Source organism: Ascidiella aspersa, chromosome 7 (assembly GCF_963924565.1).
Source record: "Ascidiella aspersa chromosome 7, kaAscAspe10.2, whole genome shotgun sequence".
In the NCBI taxonomy this organism is placed as follows: Eukaryota; Metazoa; Chordata; class Ascidiacea; order Phlebobranchia; family Ascidiidae; genus Ascidiella; species Ascidiella aspersa.
Genome location: NC_139453.1, coordinates 2,380,543 through 2,405,143, shown reverse-complemented (window position 1 = coordinate 2,405,143; position 24,601 = coordinate 2,380,543). Strand labels below are relative to the sequence as shown.

Below are 24,601 nucleotides of genomic sequence, written 5' to 3'. Positions count from 1 at the left end.
TTAATTAGGTTCAGTGACGACTTACAAGCCATATACATCGAAGCTTGGATGTTAATTTCCATCCTTGCGCACCATTTTACAGGATACAATCTTACAGTCGTCCAATATTTACATACGCTAAATCAAGCCTTTTACTTGCGGTGTTGCATTTCGCCCATGGAATAAAGAAATGTTAAAACCACCAAAATAACAATGTTGTACAACAACCACAACCCTAAACCTTTTAAAGAAAGTCAGGTGTATAGTGAGTGAGGCCCGACACCTCTATTCTTGGCTCTGTATGATAATGTCGATATTGCTTTAGCGCACTTTATTTTCTAGACTTTCTTGTGCTTTATACTTTGTTTCCCCAAACAAGGTTGTTGTCATCTCAACTAATATGTTTTCCCTTTTTTCAGACAAGCTTGTTTATGTTAGCTAAAAACCTGTTCAACGATCAACCAATAAAACACTAGCACCAAAATGGCAAATCAAGTAAGTTTTTTCGTACTAAATAACAACATCGTGCGGTGTTTTTTCCCTATAAACAATCTGTCCTTTATACGTGACCCTTATAGCATCCCTACTTTTGAAGTTTAAAAATACAACGAAATTGGTGATCGAGGATTTAGTTTAAAGTGAAAGTATGTGTTCGACTTTCGACATCATTATCTAGTATTGTCTTGTTGCCAATTTACGCAAAATCTAGATTCAAAAACAAACGGGAATCCAAAGTTTTTTTCTGTGGGTCCGTGAAAGTTTTTCAATTTGCAGCAACGTTAACAAAAGTCCGACTGATTTTTACTAGGGTTATAGTATAGAGTGCTTTGCTTTGCCGCTCTATTTATCTTTAGATAAAACATTGTAAAACTTACACTTGGTAAGAGATACATATTTCAGTAAAATACGGAGAACTATGTCTGCGCGGAAAAGAAAGTTAGCTTCATAGTCACAATATTTTTTAGTATTTTTAAATGTTTTGTTGTATTTTATATTTTCGGTTTTGTAACTTTTTGTTATTTTGTAAAATTTGTGAGGACGAAAAACAGTTATCTTGTAATGCTGTTATTAGAGTTGTTTCTTTTCGTGTTTAACAAATATATATTTGGATGTTGAATGACAAATACACTTAAGTTTAACAGCATCAACGTTTTCGCCACAGAATCCAAATGCAGCTCAGAATCCACCTGGAAACAGCCAGCCAATCATTGCCGAGCATGTAAACATTGGTGACATGCAGCATCGTGGTCCAATACATCAAGTTATCGTTCAAGGCAACTTCTTTGACGCTCGAAACCAACCAAGACCGGATGTGGCTCATGACTCTGCAGCGCCCTCATCTAACAGTGGTTAGTGATAACGTTTACTCATAACAGTGAGACACAAACATGCAGAAATGCAAAATTCTTAAACGTCACTTTATTTAACTATTAACCATAATCACACAATTGTAGCACTAACATTAAGTCAATCAAAATCAACGATAATATATAGAATGCTATACAATGCTATATTCATTCGAATTAAGGTAAGCATATGGGACCACTGGTTTCTAAATATATATATATAGAATGCTACATGAAATTCCAATGGCTGTTGTATTTTACGATTAAGCAAATTGTTTATGTTTTATCTACGAGAACAAACTGTTACTTATTAATTTGTATTAAGCAGCATTTTTGTAGGATATGTTTATATAGCACATATCACAAATCAGTACCTAGAATCAAAGCGTGCCCAAATTGCATTTTGAACTAAAGTTACAAAATAACAAGTTAAATTTGGGTAGTAAGACAGGTTATTCCTTACTAACTTTTAATACTTTAACAAGGGGACGCGCGTGGTTTAATATCAATAATAACCTGTAGACCAAACGTCAATAAATCGGTAAAAAATAAAACTTTCACTGTTTCTCATATTGTGACTCCTGAACCCGTGCTCCGCAAAATTTTTTTACATTCGTGGGTGTAAATACTTCATCTTTACAATTTGCAATGCCTCATCGGTTCCTAACTTGCTTCTGCAAAATAGTTAAACAAGTTGAGATTTTTGTTAAACAAGTTGAGATTTTTTTAAGTGTTGGACTGTTAAGATGAACACAGATAAAGGTAACCGTTAGTGCAAACCAAGTAGCCCGCCTCTAGTCTTTTGTTAGGGTTCTGCTGTTTGCTAAGGTTTAAAGTTTGGTAATTTGATGCGCTATAAAGTTAACGTTTCGCTTAAGGTTGGAGAGGACCTCCTTAACGTCACATATGGCTTTAACGCACGCCTTTGTAAGCTGCTTATTACCGCGACAGCCCACGCTAAATGACAGAGAGATTAAAAGTCAAAGCCATCCTTAATGTAAAAAATGTGGATATAAAATTAACCAAGTTTAATAATATTAATATTACTCAGAAGCATCATGGCAAGAAAAGTCTCAGGAAGCAGCTGACAAGGTCATCGGAACTCTACCAAGCAACCCAGTTCCTCTTGACATCATTCGGGATTCGCAAGCACCATTAGAGGAGTTTGGTTTAAAAGGATTGAAGCAACCCAGAGACAACCAGGACAACTCAACCATGCTTAAACTCAACCAACTATTTGCTGCTGCAAAACAAGAAGCAATCGATGAAGCCAAAAGTAAGAAATTTAGAAATAAAGCAGCAAATGACGATTACGTGGAGAGGCATGGCAATGTGGTCGGTATGACTGGAATAGCTGGAATTGGAAAAACTACTGCTACTATACAGACACTAACGGAGCTTGCAGGTAAATTACCAGCAGATCAAAAGGGATATTGGCTTTTTAAATACCTAAAGACTTTAAATCTTAACAAAGAAATGGGTGTTCTAGAATTGCTGTCATCCAACCCAAACTTGAAACACACAAAGGAAATGGATGATCAAATACTAGAAAGACTTTCCAAATCCAACAAGCTGTTTATCTTCCTGGATGGTTTGGACGAACCTAGGTTCAAAGATCTTGACTTGGATGCTCCAGTGATCGGATTGTACGATCGCGCAACGCCGGTTGTCATTTTGCAAAACCTACTCCGTGGCGACATTCTTCCAAATGCTCACAAGCTGCTTACTTCACGACCGGGAGCTTTTCTCAAGCTACATCCAAGTTGCAAGCCCCACTTTGTAGTCAAGGTAATCGGCTTCAACGAAACCTCTCAAGATTTGTATTTCCGACAAATTTGCCCAGAGAAAGAAGATTATGAAAAAGTCACCAAGTCACTTGATCAAAACCCACATGCAAAGGCTTTGTGCTTTCTTCCTATATTTGCCAAAACCGTCGCTCCTTACATCATAAAGCATGGCACTAAAGATGGCAATTTTACGCTCACAGATGTGTTTGCGGCTTTTGTGTCCGATTGCATTCACTCCATTAAGTTTAAGGAACACCCAAGAATTTTGCGCAAACTTTCAGACCTGGCTTTACACGGAATGCTCGATGACAAGATCACATTCGACGAAGAAGACTTTGATGAAGTCGGACTTGATGCTGAAGGAATGGAGGACTTTCTCAACATGCAAGTTTTCTCTAGCGACCTCAACCTTCGTATACTGGAAGGGGATAAAGTATTCTTCTTTATTCATTTGCTGTGGCAAGAATTTTTTACATCACTCAAGCTGTTGTTCGATACTGACCTGGCTACATTTTCTGGGCTGCTACAAAGCATGGAAAGTAATACGTGGGAAATGGTTCTTCGGTTTCTTTTCGGGTTGCTAAACACGGGACTCCACCATAAGCTAAAGCCTATTTTTAAAATCTCTTCCACCGATGTTGCCAGCAAGAAACGTTTGCTGAAAGGCTTGGTTGATTCGCTTGGATCTCAACTTTTATCAAACGATGACGAAAGCTTTAACTCCAATTTGTTTAAGCTTTGCAGTTTGGCGCAGGAATCAAACGATGAAGAAATCACCGCGAAAGTGGCCGAAACCCTCCCTGGAGAGCTTCATATAAAGACGGGAACGATCCTTCCCAGTGAAGTGTCAAGTCTCTGCCACGTGCTTCGAGCAACACAAAGAGAGTTGGTCATCAGCATCGGGAATACTCACAACCCAGTCGCATTTACCGGCAACGGTTTAGAAATGTTGATGGAGACAATGGCGAGAACCAAACACAAGGTTTGTGAAGTTTTACTGTTGTTTTAAGTTTTAATTTTCGGTAACCTTTTTTAGTCGCGGACCTGACCCAAATTTAAAAAGGGCTCGGCGAGCCGTAATAAATATAAACTTAAAATTTTCCTAAAATGTTGAGTTTTGAGCGTTTCATTATAACAACTGTTAATCAGTGGCGACCTAGTTTTTTTTTAGTTGAAAATCAGCTTTTATCTAACACTAGACGAAATACCCGGCGTTTCCCAGGTTAAATAGAATATTTTCCAGTTAATCTTACTGGTTAAAAATAATTACACCACAATAATCACCATAATGTACGAAGTCTACCTGAATTTTATCTGGTTAAACAAAATGAAACAATCCATCATACTTTGGCTCTTTATTACTATTGCACATTACGTTGTACCATGTTAAACTGACAGCCTCATGTTATAGCCTATAATTATGGAATCAGCAAATAACCCGAAAGTTATGTTAAGGAAGCGTATGAAGTTCTTAAGAGGCATAAATAATGCAAACATATTGTTGTAATGTCATAACAAATTTGCTTATGCCTAAACGTTTGTACTGCGTGTCACTAAATAGAAAATTCAAATCATGTCATAACGTATGTCTAAAATCAGTTAACCTAATGTTTCCCCACATTCAGAGTAACACCCCACAGCCTGTGTGAACGCGGCATGGAATGTCGTGTTTAATTATATGACTTATCTACGTGGCTCTAAAGATCTAATTCTTTGTCTCCGTAATTTCCCAATACTTTTTCAATTTGTGTAACACAATCTAAAGACTAAAAATTAACGTAGGCCTGTAACCTAAAAAGCAGTATCTGAAATTTTGTGTCTGAAATAGGTCACTAAAGAAAAGTCGCGAACGCGCTGTGGCCGTATAATTACTAATTCACGTGTTACCAGCATAGTATAAGCTTTCTGAATCCGCATAATATAGCCGATGATTTAAAAAAATATTGGGGTATTTAACATCAAACCAAATTGCAACGGTGTGTGTTTGTTTTAATTGAGGTACTAAACACACAGGGACGCCGGAGAGGGGGGGCGCGGAGGGGGGGGGGGAGCGCCCCTCCTGCCCTTTGCCGAGTGGGGCAAGAGGGGGGGGCAAAAGTGCCCTTTTCATAAAAAATGATATGACATGACATCCTTGACATTTGTTAAAACATTTTTGGTATCATTTTAAGCCAATCTAGAGGGCGTGGCTGCAAAAATTTTGCCGGGGGAATACCCCCGCACCCCCCAATATTTCGGCTCCCTACGCTCGCTTGCGGTCTATGTTGCCCTTACCAAAAAAGTCGCCACCCTTGCCCTGCAATCGCTCCGGCGTCCCTGTAAACACACAAACTTGGCTAAACACGTCTCGCATATATTTCGTAACGAAAACCTGTAAAATTAGACTTTTACGTGGTTAAACAAACTGCAAAAAGCTATAAGCGCTTGCACTGCGTGTCACTAAATAGAAATTTCAAATCATGTCATATCGTGTGTCTAAAATCGGTTAACCTAATGCTTCCCCACAATCAGAGTAACACCCCACAGCCTGTGTAAAAGCGGTATTAATGTGAAAGCGGAATGGCGTGTTTAACTTTGTGACATATCGGCGTGGCTTTAAAGATCTAATGCTTTGTTGCCGTAAATTTCCAGTAAATTGTTCATTTGGTTTAAACAGTGTAAAGATGAAAATTTAACTTATAACCTAAAAAGCAGTTTTGTGTCTGAAATAGGTCACAAAAAATCACTAATTCACGTGTTACCAACATTGTATAAGCTGGCTGAAGCCGTATATTATAGCCGATAATTACAAAAAAAATTGCGGTATTTACAACAAACAAATTGCAACGTTGTGTGTTTTTTTAAATGGAGCTACTAAACACGACTCGCATATTTTACCTAACGAAAACCCGTGACATATATCGATGGAAAATCGCTTAAAAAGTAGTAGCAGCAATTATTCAAATTGGCGAAATTCAAGCAAATACGTAAAACCCATACTGCATCTAACGAAAGAAAATCCTCTTTTAAAAGTAAATTTGCTTAAAGTTCAAACCGCTACAATAAACGCGATATAAACTTTTCCACATGAAACTTTATTTTTACCAAGGCAATTTACTTCACGCAGGTTATTGCTTTATAAATGTGTGAAAAGGTTTAACCCGTTTCGTCATAAGGTTCGGCAAGTCGCACGCCCGCTCTTTCAAGTTAACATGCAACGAATGTTGTGTGATGTTTTTGAAATGGTATAAAAATTGCTCACCCGTGACCGGTTTGCGACGGCGTTCGCTTGAGATGCGAGACTTTCTCTCATAGAAAGAAACCAATTTTTTTCTGTCTGGGAGTGCACGAGTTTCTTTCTATTTTACCGACTTGCCCGGCGACATGCTTAAGAGGGAGCAATATGAGCCATACGTTGCTCTGTTTGTCCCCTTAAAAGGCGAACATGCTGAAGACTGAACCACAAACTTTCCACTTTATATATATAAGATATTGCATGATATAAACATTATGGTGGTTACTTCGACATTAAGAAACGGCACGCGAAAATTAGTTTTCTTGCTGTGTCCCTTCCGCCATTTTGAGTTGTATGAGCCTGTTTTTAAAGCTCAATTATCGTTTCCTAACATAAAGTGCGACTCGCTTAAGAGGAGCAATAGGAGCCATACGTTTCTCTGTCTGTTTCCCTAAAACGCGAACATGCTGACCCACAAACTTTTCCATTTTATATATTAGATTTGAAAAAAGGACGGTAAAGCGTTTGCGCCAAGCGTGAAGAAAAGCTATTGTGCAAATATTGTTCCCCGGGGGTAGCGAAAGGACGTGAGGTTCATCGAGTGTGCTGCCGCCGATAAACATAGTCTAATCATAACCAACAATGAAAGTGAAAAAAAAGATATGCGAAAAATTTAATCGTTAATCTATGATGTAATTTGAATAGGATATGATGTAATTTTAATAGAACCGTTAAAATGTCGATATAGTTTATTTTTATATTTAAACCACACAAGAACTAGTGTGCAGCACCATAAAATACAATCAGACATACTAAGATAGCGTAACGTCCATTGTTGATAGTACTAGTTTATGTACTTCGCATTTTGGCCGAAAAAAATGCGCAAAAAGTGCGCAAAATGTTTACATTTATGTAGTTAAAATAGACAACAAATTCTGGCAACGGCCGTTTGCCAAGTTGTGAAAGAGGTGGAGGGCCGGATGAACTATATTGGCGGGTTGCCAACCCCTGCTCTTAAAAGGTACTTTAAACTTCTATCACCGCATGATGACAGTAGAGTGTCCCCGAGTTTTTTGACATAAGTGGACAACTTGTTTTTCACAACGGTTTGATTTCCTGTTGTTCACCGAGAATTGATGGCACACATATTGCTGTATAGTCGGCAAAAATATTCATGATGTTACGACGTTTAAATGATGTTACGACATTTAAATGGCGTTGTTATGCCGAAAAACAGACCGCCATTTGCTCGCCTCTGAGATTAAACCGGTGAAATTAAACAAATTACCAACGCGGTTTGTACAACTTTGTTGCGTAATAATATGCGCGACTTTAATTGAGTCTATTTAGCTAAAAACGCAAAACGCATTTTTTTTATTTGTTTTATTTTATACACTAATACTTTTCTGTTTTATTTTCTGATATAACCGTCTTAATTGGCGCCACAAATTACGTTTTTCAGTTTGTTATTGGACATTAGTGTTTGGGATGTTATACTCTGCACTCCCCAAACTCTTCGTAGTCACTGTCTTCCCTACAGCGTAAAACGCTTCCACCCCCAGCAAGTATTTAAGTTTTTTAATTCAGTATCCAGATTTTATTATTTCGTTGATGATACTAACTGGAAACGTTTTAACGCGAGTTTCGTGTTTAATGAGGGGATAATTAATTTACAAACACAAAAAAAAAGTTTTAAATAAAACAAAGTTCAAACAAGCGAATTTTAGGATCAATAACTACAGTTTGAGATTAAAACTGTTCGGATCTCATGCCTTAACAATGGGCGTACTCTATAGCTGAGTTAATAGGAATTTTAGTAAAATTGTTTTAGGCGCATAAATATTATGGCATTTCAACTTTAGGAACGACTCAATTAATTACAGTTTACAATAAAACGTCATATTAACCCGCATTTTTTCTGCAGCGACTTTGCTTACACTTTTTGAACCACGTCATTGACTAAAGGTAGCCAACAATGGCGGGCGAGGCAAACTGATCGGCGCATAAGTTTGAGAACCTCATCTATCTGGGACAGAGCACCCACCAACATATCTTGTTGTTATTTTGTAGATGGATGAAGTAAGTGTGACGACAACTGGATCACGTGACCCCACTGCCTTGTCCACCTGCGTCCATAAGATAAACCGCCTTGTGTTGAACAATTCGAGCGATCTGTCCGGTTTCAAAGTTCTTATTGAAGCAATCGCACGCAGAGAAACACCTGTAAGTAAACTTACGTAAAACAATTGACACGGTTATGTCACAATGGTCATTATTGCGATGAGGCGGGCGCGATTATCCAATCACACTATCGACAATCAAGCGGTTAGGGGAAGTCCCTGGGTGAAACGCGGACGCGTGAAACTGCACAGGGGAAAGTCCCACCAAGCATGGGTAGTGTTTGGGATGTTCGTAGTCACCATCAAGGTTTTATTATTTCGTTGATGATACTAACTGGAAACGTTTAAACGCAAGTTTCGTGTTTAATGAGGGATAATTTTTTGAACCAATAAAAAAGCAATTTTTTATAAATAAAAAAACACAATAGAAGCAAGCGAGTTTCAGGTACATTAAACCACAGTTCGAGTTTTAAAACTGTAATTAGGAATTTTAGCAAAATAATTTTGAGCGCATAAATATATGGAATTTTAACTTTTACAACGACTTAATTAAGTACAGTTTAAAATAAAACGTTATAAGAGCGATCTATCCGGTTTCGAGGTTCTTATTGAAGCAATCGCACGCAAAGAAACCCCTGGAAGTCTTACGTGCAACAAGTGACAATTCCATGGTTTTGTAATTGCCGCCATTATAATTCGCCTAATTGTTAAGTTTATTGACTTTCAACTTAATTTCATCAAATAAATAATTTTGTTTCGTCGTCATTCAGCGAATATGATGATTTGTGTCCAGTAAGTTTACGAAGCCATGAATGATGCATACACGTTTACTTGTCAATTCAACTGAATAAAAACGACATTTTTGGAAAGACAATTTGTGCCGTTTTATGCAGATTTCACATTCCGTTACATAACACTCGATATTCGAACACGCTTCAAAAATCTGGAAAATCAATTTTGTAAAATGACTGAACTGAATTATGAATTTTTTTGGTAAATTTACTAACTCCAACTATAATGATGAATCACGTGTCGTGTACGTTTGATGTGTTTAGTTCTTTAGAGCAATTGATCGCGCAAATATTTATCGAGTAGAATCTAAAATTAACATTTACAACTTTTCCGGTTTACAATGAATTTGACCTCTGTCCGTATTTAGCAGTTTGAATAGGTTTTATCAGTAAGTTTAAAACTTTCGTTAAAAAACCAAACTATATTTTGTGTAGATGGAAGAATTCATCGTGCAAAATTTGGGGTCACGTGAGTTGAGTTGCCTGGCAACAAGTGCAAGCAACATCAACAAGCTGAGGTTGTTAGATTGCGACACTGCTGGGTCAAATCTGCAAGCTCTAACTGACGCCATCTCACGCAGAAACCATCCCGTATGTTTATGTTAGTTGTGATAAGTAAATACGTTAGCATTAACCGCACATGCGTGGGCCTCGACATAAATTAGGGGGATGGGGGGCAAAAATATTTTTTACGAACTGTTTATATTAAACATACCGAGACATGTAGGTTTATCCTTAATACATCAGTGAGAATATAATACACGCTTCCATACAACTGAAGTCGGCACTTGTTTACAAAAAATTAGCCTCTCTGATTTTGTCTAGTTAATAATTCAAACTGTTCTAACAGCCTTGTGCATATTGATAGATGTTTAAAAAGGTCTGCAAACAAACACTCAAAAATGTCAGCCGAAGAGGGTTTGGAGACCTGGGACAAGCACATGGAAAATTTATCTGTAAACCACAAACGTTCAAAAAATTGTTTATTCAGATACACACTATTTTGCGCGTTCAGTTTTCACAATTAGGCTTATTTGCTCCAATATCTGGATATTTTGTGCAAATGTTTGTAACACGACAAATAAGAAAAATTCAGTTTCGACAGCGGCTTTTGCTTTCACACACACAATGCTATATTCATTAAACACATTCGGTAGTGGCATGTTTTTCAGGCAAATATGTTGACTTATTTCGGTACTTCAGTATTACGACAATAATACAAATTTTTAGCAAATTATTATTCTACCTAGGAAATTTAATTTTGTGTCATAGACACAGCAGTTTCTTGTTTATTCCATAATGCTCCAGATGTTCAGCATGGGCGCCCGCAGGGGGGCAAGGGGGGGCACTTGCCCCCCCTGGAATTCAAAATGTGATTATTAGTATTATTTGTAAGTGTAATGTGTATTACTTATGAAGGTTAAAAATAATATACACTATCCATTGCCCCCAGTGGCGTATCCAGAGGTGGCGGGAGTTCTAACCACCCCTTTTTGTAATTGATATTATCGTTTTTGGTTCGTTTTTGTCATGGTTTAACAAACTGTTCGAAGCGGCGTGCTTTTTAAGTAATTGGGTCACGCGTCTTAATCTAATGCGAAGCCAAAATCGAGTGCAAAACGCCGTTTTTCGTCTTTAGTTTGGTCGACCGTAAACGCTGGATAGTTTTTCTCTTTCGTTATTTGTTTAGGTCAGTGGTTCTCAACCTTTTTTCTTTCGTGTCCCATTTACCTTGCAAAAAAATTCTGTGGCCCAGAAAAAAACTTTAAAATAGGTTTAGAACAAAACACAGCAGAATATATTTCAAAACAGATTGTTTAATCAACCGTGCATTAGTGAGATACTTGCGGCTGAACAATAAATTTACATTCCTTTTTAATACCTCCCAAACCATTATTCCTTTAAAATGAAATAAAATGACACAAATGAAACTAAATCTAGCTTTTTAAATTGGTATGTGGCCCTCCTTAAATGTTCTTATGGCCCCACTGGTTGAGAAGCGCTGGTTTAGGTTGACTGATTAGCAAGTGTGTATTCGACAATTGACAACGCTAGTCAAACCTTTTTTCTCGCTAAAAAACGTTAAGTTATACGCGTATGTTCCTCGCTGTTCGGTCTCTGCGCTATTATCCGATGTTGGTGTAACATCGACATTTGTTATAAATGAAACAGATTCTTAAAAGGAGGTATAATGGTGACTGTCGTGCGCGTTTTAAAGTATAAATTTTTAAGTAATGATAGTTAACGCAAAATTATGCTCTTCAAGCATACTCTAAGACCACGTGCTAAGTGTGCAATGGACACGACTTATTTCCCCTCAACCAAAGCTTGTAATTTAGCTGACTTGGCACACAGCTCGGCGCAGATGTTGCGCCAATCGTGGCATAATAACACCCGGTAAAAACGATCTTCGTTTAGTATTGCCCGTGGTGAAAGGCTTGCTTGTAATTTAGCGCTTGTTCCGTTCATGGAACTTGAAAACTGCACTGCTGATAGTCGAATTATGTATGATTCTACTACAATTAAACACACATATTTCACGGTTTTGGTTTGTTTTGTTGCCTGAAGCTAACGATCGCACACTAGTTTCGCAGCTGGCGCCTGCAGGATTGTCGACGACGCACGTTCTCGCTTTTGCTGGACGTATTTGGCTGTTTCTGGGTTTTATCTATCACGTCTTGCAATCACCATTCTATTACGTAATACTGTCACAATTTTAATGACGTCATTATTCATTAACATCAGGTGAAAAATAGGGGAATTCGCTAAGTTGAAAATTTAGGACCCCTTTTTTGATTTTCTGGTTACGCCCCTGATTGCCCCCCCCTGAAAAATTTTCTGCGGGCGCCCCTGGGCTCGAGCGCTACTGTAATATTTCACTTTTTGTAGTGATTTTAATGGTTTCGTTTCGTGTTTATTCCGTTTTTACGGTGTCCTTTCATTTACATTAAAATTACACGTGTGTAGTTAAGTAACTGAAGAAATAATTCATGGATTAGGAAACTTTCTCGAATTTTAGACTAATTGCTACTTTTTACGATCGATTTGGATTATTTTTGTTACTAACTCTCTTTATTGCCACTTTTAATTAAAACTGCATATTTTCTGCAAATTATCTACATTTTAGTTTTGACAAAATTTCCTGTGATTACCACTGCATGTTTTCTGTCTAATACATATTTATTTTCTGAAATACACATATTCCCGAACGATAACGGCCCTATTCAAATATAGTTTGGCTGAGTTGCAGATAAACGATAAATGTTATCCTCCTATCCAACAATATTTGTTCATATTTTAATATAATAACACCTCAGCAACTGGGGGATGCAACTGCTTTGCGCGAATCTATAATATTTTTGTGTTGTGTGTCGTCACAACTTTTGAAACATGATTTACGAAATGGTTAATTTTTGCGCTGCAGTCGACATTGTTACGTGGTTTCTACGGAGTCTTGTTACTGCTGTGGAGTCAATGCCCTCACAACACAATTGTCAAAATCAACTTGATAAAGTCAATTTTTCGCGCTTCGCGCCGCCAACAGTAGATACTTTAGTTTTTTTTAAATTGTCTCACTGATATGTAATTCAAAAAGACCAAATAGTTTTTCGTAGGGGGAAGCAAGAGGGAATAACCAAAAACGACTTTATATTGTTTAAGTTGCCCAAACTTTTATTTTGGGGTGTGCGATGAGACGCACGACGCCTTTGGGCTAAAACAATTTGATCAAAGTGGGCTAAACCTAGAAACATAATTAGATTCGCGCGGAACGCTAAAAAAATTCCATTTACTTGATCAAAAATACAGTTTGTTGGGGGGGAGGGGGGCATAGCAACGTATTCTACCCGGCAAAAAAATAATTTTGCGTTAAAGACACAACAGTTTCTTGTTTATCCCATACTATTCCCGATGTTGAGGGGGCAAATGCTCCCTATTGCAGGCACGTATGGTCCAGGATTAGCAGACGACACCTTCGATGTTATGGAAGCTAATAGAGGGAAGATACATAACAGTTAAAACTTCTTGTCATTGTAGATGGAATTGTTGGGACTGTATCGCAGCAAGCTGGATTCACGTGGTTTGAGTTGCCTGGCAACAACTGTACACAACATCAACCAGCTGCAATTGGTTCGATGCAAAATCGCTGGTTCCGATCTGCAACCTCTAACTGACGCCATATCACGAATGGATCGACCTGTAAGTGTGTGTTGTTGGAATGAAGGGTGTGTTGTATATTGAAATTGCATGGACCTGGATAAAACAGGCAACAGCATTACGTGTAAAATTTACTAACTGAACCACTTCCTGGTGTACAAAAGATTTTAGGTAAACGGAATTTTATGTCGCCATAAGTATAATTACTGGCAGGGGCGAATGCAGGATTTTTGTTTGAGGGGGCACTAAAAAAGGTATGATATCACAATGTTACGTCTAAACGTGACGTCACAAGTAACGGATATAGCGCTACGTCAAAACGTGACTATTTTTTATATTATAAAGACGGAAAAGCACTCGCGTGCAGCGTGAAAAAATGTCTTTGTAAAGTTTAACTTTCCCAAACTTTAATTTTCGAGGGTGCGATAAGACACATGGCGCCCATAGATAACCGGTTTTCAAGTGGGCTAAGACATACTAGAAACATAACTTAAATTCGCGGGTATTGCAAAATACTTTTGTATTCACTTAGTTACAATAGGAATAATGCAGCTACGTTCCCTCTCCAATGAATCCACCCCTGGTGAATGGCCTTTAAATGGTCCTGGCCTGGGTACATTTATTCTGATAGCACTTCTTCTCAATTGACAATTATAAACTGAACACCCTTTTTATTTGTGCCTACCTATATGAGAATATTTTACCAACCAACACTTGAATTACGATTATTACTTTGTAACAACGTTTTCCTGTTGAAGTAATTGCACCCCGAAAAGCGCCTACGTTCCCTCATACTTCTATATCTCCGCAATTTTGGAGCGACATTTAGTGGTTGTTTGCTGCATGGCTGATCTTGCATAGCTCAGTTGCTTGAGTGACGTTCCCGGTATGGCCGCGGTCATTAGTTCGAATCTCACCGTAGGTAATTTTTACTTGGCTTGCTTGCACGGAAATCCTTACAAGACCAACCGAATATGTTTAGACATTCTCAATAAACACCAATAAGCGGTTGTTGTTTTTATAAACCGGTACTAGGTCGTGGAGATATTAATTTTCGTGCATTCAGTGCAGCATTATACTTAGACTACAATTCATTTTTTAGACTACAATTCAAATTCTTTGCCCAAAATTGATGCAATAACGTTTTAAAGTTAGGCCGCAATATTATTGTTATTAGATTTTCAATTTTTATTTAATGCCGCTTCAATTCGTATAGCTTTAGTCTATCGTCAATGAATGGATAAGAAATACGAATAAAGTTAAGCAGGAGGGTTTACGTTAAAATAAAAACGCTGTGTTCTTTCTGCATTTTATTTCAGTGATTTTACAAAACCTAGCTAGAAATAATTAACCTGTTGTGCATTTTTTGTCGTACACGGAAGTAATCACCAGTGGCCTGGTTTATTTTAGTGGATTTAACGAAAAATAACAATTCATTTAATAATTTTAAGTTGCTAGAGTCCACCGAAACGTCCCATAACATTACTATTTTTTCCATCCCCAATAGGTAATAATAGCCCAGAGTTGTTACCTGGCCTATTATGCAACCTTAGTATGCGACCTGCCAAAATGTTTGTTTTTCGCTTGTTGTGGCCCTTGCACCATTTTAATTTGTACAGGCCTGGTTTAAACTCATCTTCCTTGTACAATTACGCTGTGCCCATCAAGTTTCGAGTTTTTTGGATTTGGCATTTTAAACGAATTGCTCTGTAAAAAACAACACAAAGGCTAGATAGTTAGTTATGCGAAAGTTAAGCAGAGCATTTAACACTATAGGTTGTTTAAAGCGAAATATTAATATAGCTCTAATATTTTAAAACTAGTTTACTGCTTCAACCTTAATTTCCCTTAAGTTAAGCTCTCTGAAATTAATTTCTCTTCCACAGTAAATATTTACAAAAATTACTCTTGATCAAGTGCATTATAAGCGATGGTCAATCCTAGCACACCCAAATATAATTACATTAATGCGGTTTGAGTCACCGGTTCTATATTCGTAGATGTTGTGTGGGTTTATAGAGTAGGCAAGTCTACCAATTAACCTTTTTCATTGTTACAGTTGGAGAAACTGAAGATAGGTGGCAACGAGCTGGATTCATGTGGTTTGAGTTGCCTGGCAACAAGTGTACACAACATCAACCAGCTGGAATTAGAGGCTTGCGAAATCGCTGGTTCCGATCTGCAACCTCTAACTGACGCCATATCACGAATGGGTCGACCTGTAAGTGTGTGTTGTTGGAATGAAGGTTGTGTTGAATATTGGAATTGCATTGAGGTGGATAAACCAGGCAACCGGCATTGCGTTAAAAAATTTACTAACTGAACCACTGTCTGGTGTACAAAATATTTTTGGTAAACGGATTTTTTATGTCACCAAAAGTAAGTAATTACTGGCAGGGGGATTGCGGATTTTTGTATAAGGGCGCATGAAAAAATTGCACGTACGATGTCACAATTTTACGTCAAATCGTGACGTCACAAGTAATGGACATAGCGTAACGTCAAAACGTGACTATTTTTTATTTTATAAAGACGGAAAAGCACTCGCGTGCTGCGTGAAAAAAAAGCCATACTTTTGCATTCACTTAGTTACATTAGGAATAAATGTGGTTTATGGGAGCCATGGCCATCGTGCCCTCTCCCATGGATCCACCCCTGATTACTGGCCTCTAACCCTGATTACTGGCCCCTCTGGCCCTGGCCTGGGTACATTTATTCTGATAGCTTTTCTTCTCAATAGACCATTATTAACTGGACATTGTTTTTGTTTGTGTTTACTAATGAGAATTAATTACGAACTTAATTAAAAACACTTGAATTACAATTACTAGTTTTTTAAACGTTTTCCTGTTGAAGTAATTGCACCCCGAAAAGCGCCTACGTTCCATCATACTTCTATATCTCCGCAATTTTGGAGCGACATTTAGAGGTTGTTTGCTGCATGGCTGATCTTGCATAGCTCAGTTGCTTGAGTGACGTTCCCGGTATGGCCGAGGTCATTAGTTCGAATCTCACCGCAGGCAATTTTTACTTGCCTTGCTTGCACGAAAATCCTTGCAAGACCAACCGAATACGTTTAGACATTCTCAATAAATAACATTAAGCGGTGGTTGTTATTTCAAACTGTAGGCCAAGGTCGTGGAGATATTCAGTGCATCCTACTTAGACAGCAATTCAAATTGTTTGCCCAAAATTGATGCAATAACGTTTTAAAGTTAGGCCGCAATATTATTGTTATTAGATTTGCAATTTCTATTTAATGCCGCTTCAATTCGTATAGCTTTAATCTATCGTCAATGAATGGATAAGAAATACGAATAAATTTAGGCGAGAGGGTTTACGTTAAAATACAAACGTTGTGTTCTTTCTGCATTTTATTTCAGTGATTTTACAAAACCTAGCTAGAAATAATTAACCTGTTGTGCATTTTTTTAAAACTCGTACACGGATGTAATGACCTGGGGCCTGGCTTATTTTAGTGGATTTAACATAAAAATAACAATTCATTTAATAATTTTAAGTTGCTAGAGTTCACTAAAACGTCCCATAAAATTATTTTGTCCATCATTGCCCCAATAGGTAATATATATTCCAGAGTTGTCACCTGACCTATTGATCGGAGGAAAGCGAGTCTTTGCGATTTTACGTATTTGTTGCCTGACCTAATACACAACCTTAGTTTGCGGCCTGCGAAATTGTTTGTTTTGTTTGTTGTGGCCCTTGCACCATTTTAATTTGTACAGGCCTGGTTTAAACTCATCTTCCTTGTACAATTACACTGTGCCCATCAAGTTTCGAGTTTTTCGGATTTGGCATTTTAAACGAATTGCTCTGCAAAAAAAACAACACAAAGGCTAGATAGTTAGTTATGCGAAAGTTTGGCTGATCTTGCATAGCTCAGTTGCTTGAGTGACGTTCCCGGTATGGCCGAGGTCATTAGTTCGAATCTCACCGCAGGCAATTTTTACTTGCCTTGCTTGCACGAAAATCCTTGCAAGACCAACCGAATACGTTTAGACATTCTCAATAAATAACATTAAGCGGTGGTTGTTATTTCAAACTGTAGGCCAAGGTCGTGGAGATATTCAGTGCATCCTACTTAGACAGCAATTCAAATTGTTTGCCCAAAATTGATGCAATAACGTTTTAAAGTTAGGCCGCAATATTATTGTTATTAGATTTGCAATTTCTATTTAATGCCGCTTCAATTCGTATAGCTTTAATCTATCGTCAATGAATGGATAAGAAATACGAATAAATTTAGGCGAGAGGGTTTACGTTAAAATACAAACGTTGTGTTCTTTCTGCATTTTATTTCAGTGATTTTACAAAACCTAGCTAGAAATAATTAACCTGTTGTGCATTTTTTTAAAACTCGTACACGGATGTAATGACCTGGGGCCTGGCTTATTTTAGTGGATTTAACATAAAAATAACAATTCATTTAATAATTTTAAGTTGCTAGAGTTCACTAAAACGTCCCATAAAATTATTTTGTCCATCATTGCCCCAATAGGTAATATATATTCCAGAGTTGTCACCTGACCTATTGATCGGAGGAAAGCGAGTCTTTGCGATTTTACGTATTTGTTGCCTGACCTATTACACAACCTTAGTTTGCGGCCTGCGAAATTGTTTGTTTTGTTTGTTGTGGCCCTTGCACCATTTTAATTTGTACAGGCCTGGTTTAAACTCATCTTCCTTGTACAATTACACTGTGCCCATCAAGTTTCGAGTTTTTCGGATTTGGCATTTTAAACGAATTGCTCTGCAAAAAAAACAACACAAAGGCTAGATAGTTAGTTATGCGAAAGTTAAGCAGAGCATTTAACACTATAGGTTGTTTAAAGTGAAATATTAATATAGCTCTAATATTTGAAAATAAGTTTACTGCTTCAACCTTAATTTCCCTTAAGTTAAGCTCTCTGAATTTAATTTCTCTTCTAGAGTTAATATTAAAAAAATTACTCTTGATCAAGTGCATTATAGGCGATGGTCAATCCTAGCACACCCAAATATAATTAAATTAATGCGGTTCAAGTCACCAGTTCTATATTCGTAGATGTTGTGTGGGTTTATAGAGTAGGCAAATCTACCAATTTATTATTGTCACAGTTGGAGGAACTGCATCTAAGTTACAACAAGCTGGATTCACGTGGTTTGAGTTGCCTGGCAACAAGCGTACACAACATCAACCAGCTGGAATTGGTGATTTGCGAAATCGCTGGTTCCGATCTGCAGCCTCTAACTGACGCCATATCACGAATGGATCGACCTGTAAGTGTGTGTTGTTGGAATGAAGGTTGTGTTTAATATTGATATAACATTGAGGTGGACAAACAACACAACAGCATTACGTATGAGATTTGCTAACTCAACCACTGTCTGGTGCACAAAAGATTTTTCCGTAAACGGGATTTTGATGATTTTTTTTAAGTAGTTACTGGCAGGGGTGTATGCAGGTTTTTGTTAGAGGGCGCAAGAAATAGGTTGCAGGTATGATGTCACAATGTTACGTCAAATCGTGACGTCACAAGTAACGGACATAGCTCTACGTCAAAACGTGACTATTTTTTATATTATAAAGACGGAAAAGCACTCGCGTGCAGCGTGAAAAAATGTCTTTGTAAAGTTTAACTTTCCTAAACTTTAATTTTCGAGGGTGCGATAAGACGCACGGCGCCCATGGATAAACCGGTTTTCAAGTGGGCTAAGACATACTAGAAACATAACTTAGATTCGCGGGTATTGCGAAATATTTTTGTATTCACTTAGTTACAAAAAGGAATAATGCAGCTACGTTCCCTCTCCCATGAATCCACCCCTGGTGAATGGCCTTTGAATGGCCCTGGCCTGGATACATTTGTTCTGATAGCACTTCTTCTCAATGGACAATTATAAACTGAACACCCTTTTTATTTGTGCTTACCTATGTGAGAATATTTTACCAACCAACACTTGAATTACGATTATTACTTTGTAACAACATTTTTCTGTTGAAGTAATTGCAAACCGAAAAGCGCCTACGTTCCCTCATACTTCTATATCTCCGCAATTTTGGAGCGACATTTAGTGGTTGTTTGCTGCATGGCTGATCTTGCATAGCTCAGTTGCTTGTGTGACGTTCCCGGTATGGCCGAGGTCATTAGTTCGAATCTCACCGCAGGCAATTTTTACTTGCCTTGCTTGCATGAAAATCCTTACAAGACCAACCGAATATGTATCGACCTGCTCAATAAATAACATTAAGCGGTTGTTTGTTTTTATTAACCGGTACTAGTTTGTTGAGATATTTATTTTCGTGCATTCAGTGCAGCATTGTACTTAGACTGTACTGTACAATTAATTTTTTTGGCTACAATTCAAACTATTTGCCCAAAATTGATGCAATAATTTTTTAAAGTTAGACCGCAATATTATTGTTATTAGATTTGCAATTTTTATTTAATGCCACTTCAATTCTTATAGCTTTAGTCTATCGCCAAGTGAATGGATAAGAAATACGAATAAATTTAAGCGGGAGGGTTTACGTTAAAATACGAACGCCGGGTTCTTTCTGCATTTTATTTGTGTGATTTTGAAAAACCTAGGTAGATATAATTAACCTGTTGTGCATTTTTTTAAAACTCGTACACGGATGTAATCACCTGGGGCCTGGCTTATTTTAGTGATTTAACGAAAAATAACAATTAATTTAATAATTTTATGTTGCTAGAGTTCACTAAAACGTCCCATAAAATTATTTTGTCCAACCCCAATAGGTAATATATATCCCAGAGTTGATACCTGAGGAAAGCGAGTCTTTACGAGTTTAAAACCTTAGGCCACATAGTTTAGATTAGAAGCACCAAGCGTATCGTCGAAAATAGTTTCATTGACAAACTTAAGAATTATCATTTGTCAAAATTTTTCCTCAATATGTGCCCTGCAAAATAGTTTATTTTTGCTTGTTGTGGCCCTTGCACCATTTTAATTTGTACAGGCCTGGTTTAAACTCATCTTCCTTGTACAATTAAACTGTGCCCATCAAGTTTCGAGTTTTTTGGATTTGGCATTTTAAACGAATTGCTCTGTAAAAAGCAACACAAAGGCTAAATAGTTAGTTATGCGAAAGTCAAGCAGGATATTTAACACTATAGGTTGTTTAAAGTGAAATATTGATATAGCTCTAATATTTTAAAATAAGTTTATTGCTTCAACCTTAATTTCCCTTAAGTTAAGCTCTCTGAAATTTATTTTTTCTTATACAGTTATTATTTAAAAACAATACTCCTGATAATGTGCATTATAAGCGATGGTCAATCCTAGCACACCCAAATATACCGTATTTTACGGAACATAAGGCGCACTTGAAATCTTTTTTTTCTCATAAATTGATCGTGCGCCTTATAAGCCGGTGCGCCTAATGTATGGATCAAGTACGGTACAGTGCTTTATTGCCTAGACTCAAAACCAGTACTGATACTAATATTATATAAATAAACCACCGTCTTACACAATAAACTGGTAAAAGCAACTGCAACCGTGATATTCACTAGCCTCATTTTTTCTATTGCTCATTGTACTATTGTGACTAGATTACATTTATTACGTAACAAGTAAAAAAAGGGTGCGTTCTATAGCCCGGTGCACCTTATGTATGAACAAAAAACTAATCACAGCAATTTATTGACAGTGCGCCTTATAATCGGGTGCGCCTTATGGTCCGTAAAATACAGTAGCCTAATTAAATTAATGCGGTTCAAGTCACCAGTTCTATATTCGTAAATGTTGTGTAAGTTTGTAGAGTAGGCAAATCTACCAATTAACCTTTTTTATTGTCACAGTTGGAGAAACTGGACCTAAGTTCCAACAAGCTTGGTTCACGTGGTTTGAGTTGCCTGGCAACAAGTGTACACAACATCAACCAGCTGGAATTGGAGAGCTGCAAAATCGCTGGTTCCGATCTGCAACCTCTAACTAATGCCATATCACGAATGGATCGACCTGTAAGTGTGTGTTGTTGAAATAAAGGGTGTGTTAAATATTGGAATGACATTGAAGTGGATAAACCAGGCAACAGCATTGCGTGTAAAATTTGTTAATTGAACCGTTGTCTGTTGGACAAAAGATTTTTGATAAACGGCTTTTTTATGTCACCATTACTAAAGCAATTGAATTAAATCGTGACGTCACAAGTAACGGACATAGCGTTTAAAAACTTTAATTTTCTATGTTGCGATATGACGCGGATAATTTGGTACATAATTTGGTAGGGATTTGCAATTAAGGCAACATTTTTAACTTAAAAGGCATTTAACTTTAATAATGCAGTTGGTCGGTTTTTACAGTATTTTTTGCCCTTTACTCAATTGATCATTCAGATCACATTAAGCGCATCTAATTTATTAGCACAACTATGAGTAATCTTATTTGTTAAGCCTTGTATGCAAACAAATGTGCAGGCTTCTATTGTTTATGGCTCTGTGAACTGAAATACATGGGTCACATCATTGTGCTTAAAATGTTTGGTGGTTAAAATTGGAAGTCAATTTAGTCAATTTTCGCCGATGGATAAACCGGTTTTCAAGTGGGCTAAGACATACAAGAAACATACTTTAGATTCGCGGGTATTGCGAAATATTTTTTCTTTCACGTAGATACAATAGGAAAAAACAAGGTTGAGGAGAGCCATGGCCAAGTGTTTCATAAAGCTTATGTAGATTTAATTGAGCGGGTGTAGAAAACGCGTAGCCTGAAGTAATGACCCGGGTCTGGTTTATTTTAGACGCATGTTCACTTTACACAAATTGTGGATTTAATGAAAAATGACAATATTTACAACCACTATAGGCATTCAATAAATTTTCAGCTGCTATAGTTAACCAATGTACCAAAAAAGTTATTATTTTTTTCCACAATTGTCCCAATAGATTTTATACATCCCAGAGTTTTTTCCTGACCTATTACGAATAGCAGTTTTATTGGTGTAAGTTGCGAATATGTTTACTAAAAGCTTGCTTTGAAGATTCATTGTTTAATTTGGTAGAACCTGTATGCAGCCTAACACGTGCTTGTATCTTACATTATGCTGTGCTTATGTAGATGAGGAAGTTGGACCTGTACCACAACTACTTGGGATCGCAAGGACTCGCTTTCCTCCGAACTTGTGCCCACAATGTACAAGAGCTGGAGTTGAATTATTGCGGTATCGATGAAGCTGATGTGGATTCTCTGCGCAAGGTAGGCACTCAGAATTTGGGAATATGTTGCCGAGGCAACGTTGCGACACTAGTGACGTCAGTGCTTAGACGTGTGACGTAACGATACTTCCCGTTGCATCGAATGTACATGTTTAGATGAGGAAATATATCGATATTTACCAAATACCCATCACCAGCTTGATGGTAGTTAGTGGCGTTCAGGCGAATAAGTTGTGAAGTAAGGCGCTTGGAGGTCTGACCTTTTTGCGATCGAATGCATTCGCTTGTTTCTCGCTGAGATCAAGTTTGCTTGGATCTGTCCAGGCTCGACTGAACTAAGAAGCAGAACTAAAAGCAAGAAAAGCTAAACACAAAGTTTCGAGAACGAAACAGCCTGGCTTGACTCGGGCGAGTAACGAGTAGAGGGAGTTGCGCAATAACAATTCTCCGGGTAATCGGTTAATTATATGACTTTATTATTATAATGATATTTAATGAATGTTTATATAATGGCAGTTGCGTTTCAGATCGCATTTTCTAATTTCAAATGTGATTTTAGTTTGACTGACGCCTATTGTTGTTACACAGATACGCGTATATCCGCTATAGCAAGTTTTAGTTTGATAGCAAGGCTCGGGCGAGTAACGAGTAGAGCGAGTTGCGCAATAACGAATCCGCGAGTAATCGGTTAATTATAATTAGAAGCCGTTTAATCAATTTTTATATCGTGGCAAATGCGATTTAAATAGGCGCATTTTCTAAGTTCAAATGTGATAATTTATTTTTTAGTCTGACTTACGCCTAATGTTGTTACACAGCTACGCGTAAATCCGCTATAGCAAGTTTTACTTTTATAAATAACCGACCAAACCAACAATACAAGTACTCAATGTACCGAGGTAACCTCAACAGTTTTGCGCATTCCTACATTCTGCATTTTTGCCGCCAAGAGTAACTTAAGTAGTTTGATCAAACACATATACAGAACATAGAATCGTTATATAATCGATTCACGTCTTAAAAATGTGTCTCCACAGTTATATCAAGAAAGGCAAGCGGAACCAGAAGCAAGTCAAAGCCAAGGAACATACACTGAACAAGATTTGGACGATGAGACAGATCTTGTAAGAACATTTTAACATTAAATGACCAATACATGCTTCTTACTGGTGATACCAAGTGTTATAACAATAATTTTTCTAATGGCTTTTTAATGCACAAGTTTTGAAAATAAAGTTTTGAATCACAACAATATTAGTTAAACATTTTTTTGAAAATATTTTCATTCGTTAGCGCAGATGCATTACACTTGGGGTCAGAGTGAAAACTTCATGCGAATCCTTACAATAACATAGATAGAAATATATAACTTTGAATTAGTGCGTTTTAAAAAATAAAATTGACATTTACTACAATAAAAGTCACGGATTTAAGCAATTCAAAAAGAGGTTTAAAAACAGCAACTTGCCTATTTTATCATATTGAAGGAGAATTTTAAGGTGATTTTTCGATCCGTTGACTCTGCTGAACAGATTCAATTTTGGACGCAAAACCATGTTTTAAAGAATCAGAACAAGTGGCGCGAACCTGGGATTTATGTAAGGGCCCCCAATTCAAAAATTAGGGCAGAGAAAACTAAAAAATACGTTGCGCAGTGACGTTTTGCTAATTTCGGTTCGGGTAAACACAATTTTAGTGATGTTCTAGTTTTTAATGCAGCCCCAGCTGAGTCCACCGCCGCTTTGCGCAAAGTGTAATGTGGATATACCTCGCATCACCATAGCTGCATGGATCCGGTAAAAGAAATATATTAAGCGCAGTGTTATTCGCCCCGAATTGATGCGCCATTATTCGTCGTAAATGTGTTTGAAACATTTAAAAACAATGTGCACAGAAACCATTTGTGGAACTTCATTTTAGCTTTTTTTATATAACTTCAGGACTCTTATATTCGCCCATCAAAGTAGCGGTGCTTGCAAAAATTAGGTTTAGACGTGCAGCTCCATACAGCTCCGCAATAGTATAAG

At 37.4% G+C, this 24,601-nt stretch overlaps 1 protein-coding gene across 1 annotated transcript; it reads left to right on the top strand.

The window, feature by feature from the left end:
* Positions 1 to 462: 462 nt before the first annotated feature.
* Positions 463 to 24,374, top strand: LOC146137260 (NACHT, LRR and PYD domains-containing protein 12-like). The gene is made up of 12 exons (XM_083393692.1): positions 463 to 474; positions 1,142 to 1,328; positions 2,377 to 4,094; positions 8,397 to 8,549; positions 9,673 to 9,828; positions 13,273 to 13,434; positions 15,452 to 15,613; positions 18,508 to 18,669; positions 21,219 to 21,380; positions 22,477 to 22,614; positions 23,612 to 23,698; positions 24,294 to 24,374. The coding sequence occupies exons 1-12, from the start codon at positions 463 to 465 to the stop codon at positions 24,372 to 24,374; spliced, it is 3,180 nt and encodes a 1,059-aa protein (XP_083249818.1).
* Positions 24,375 to 24,601: the final 227 nt, after the last annotated feature.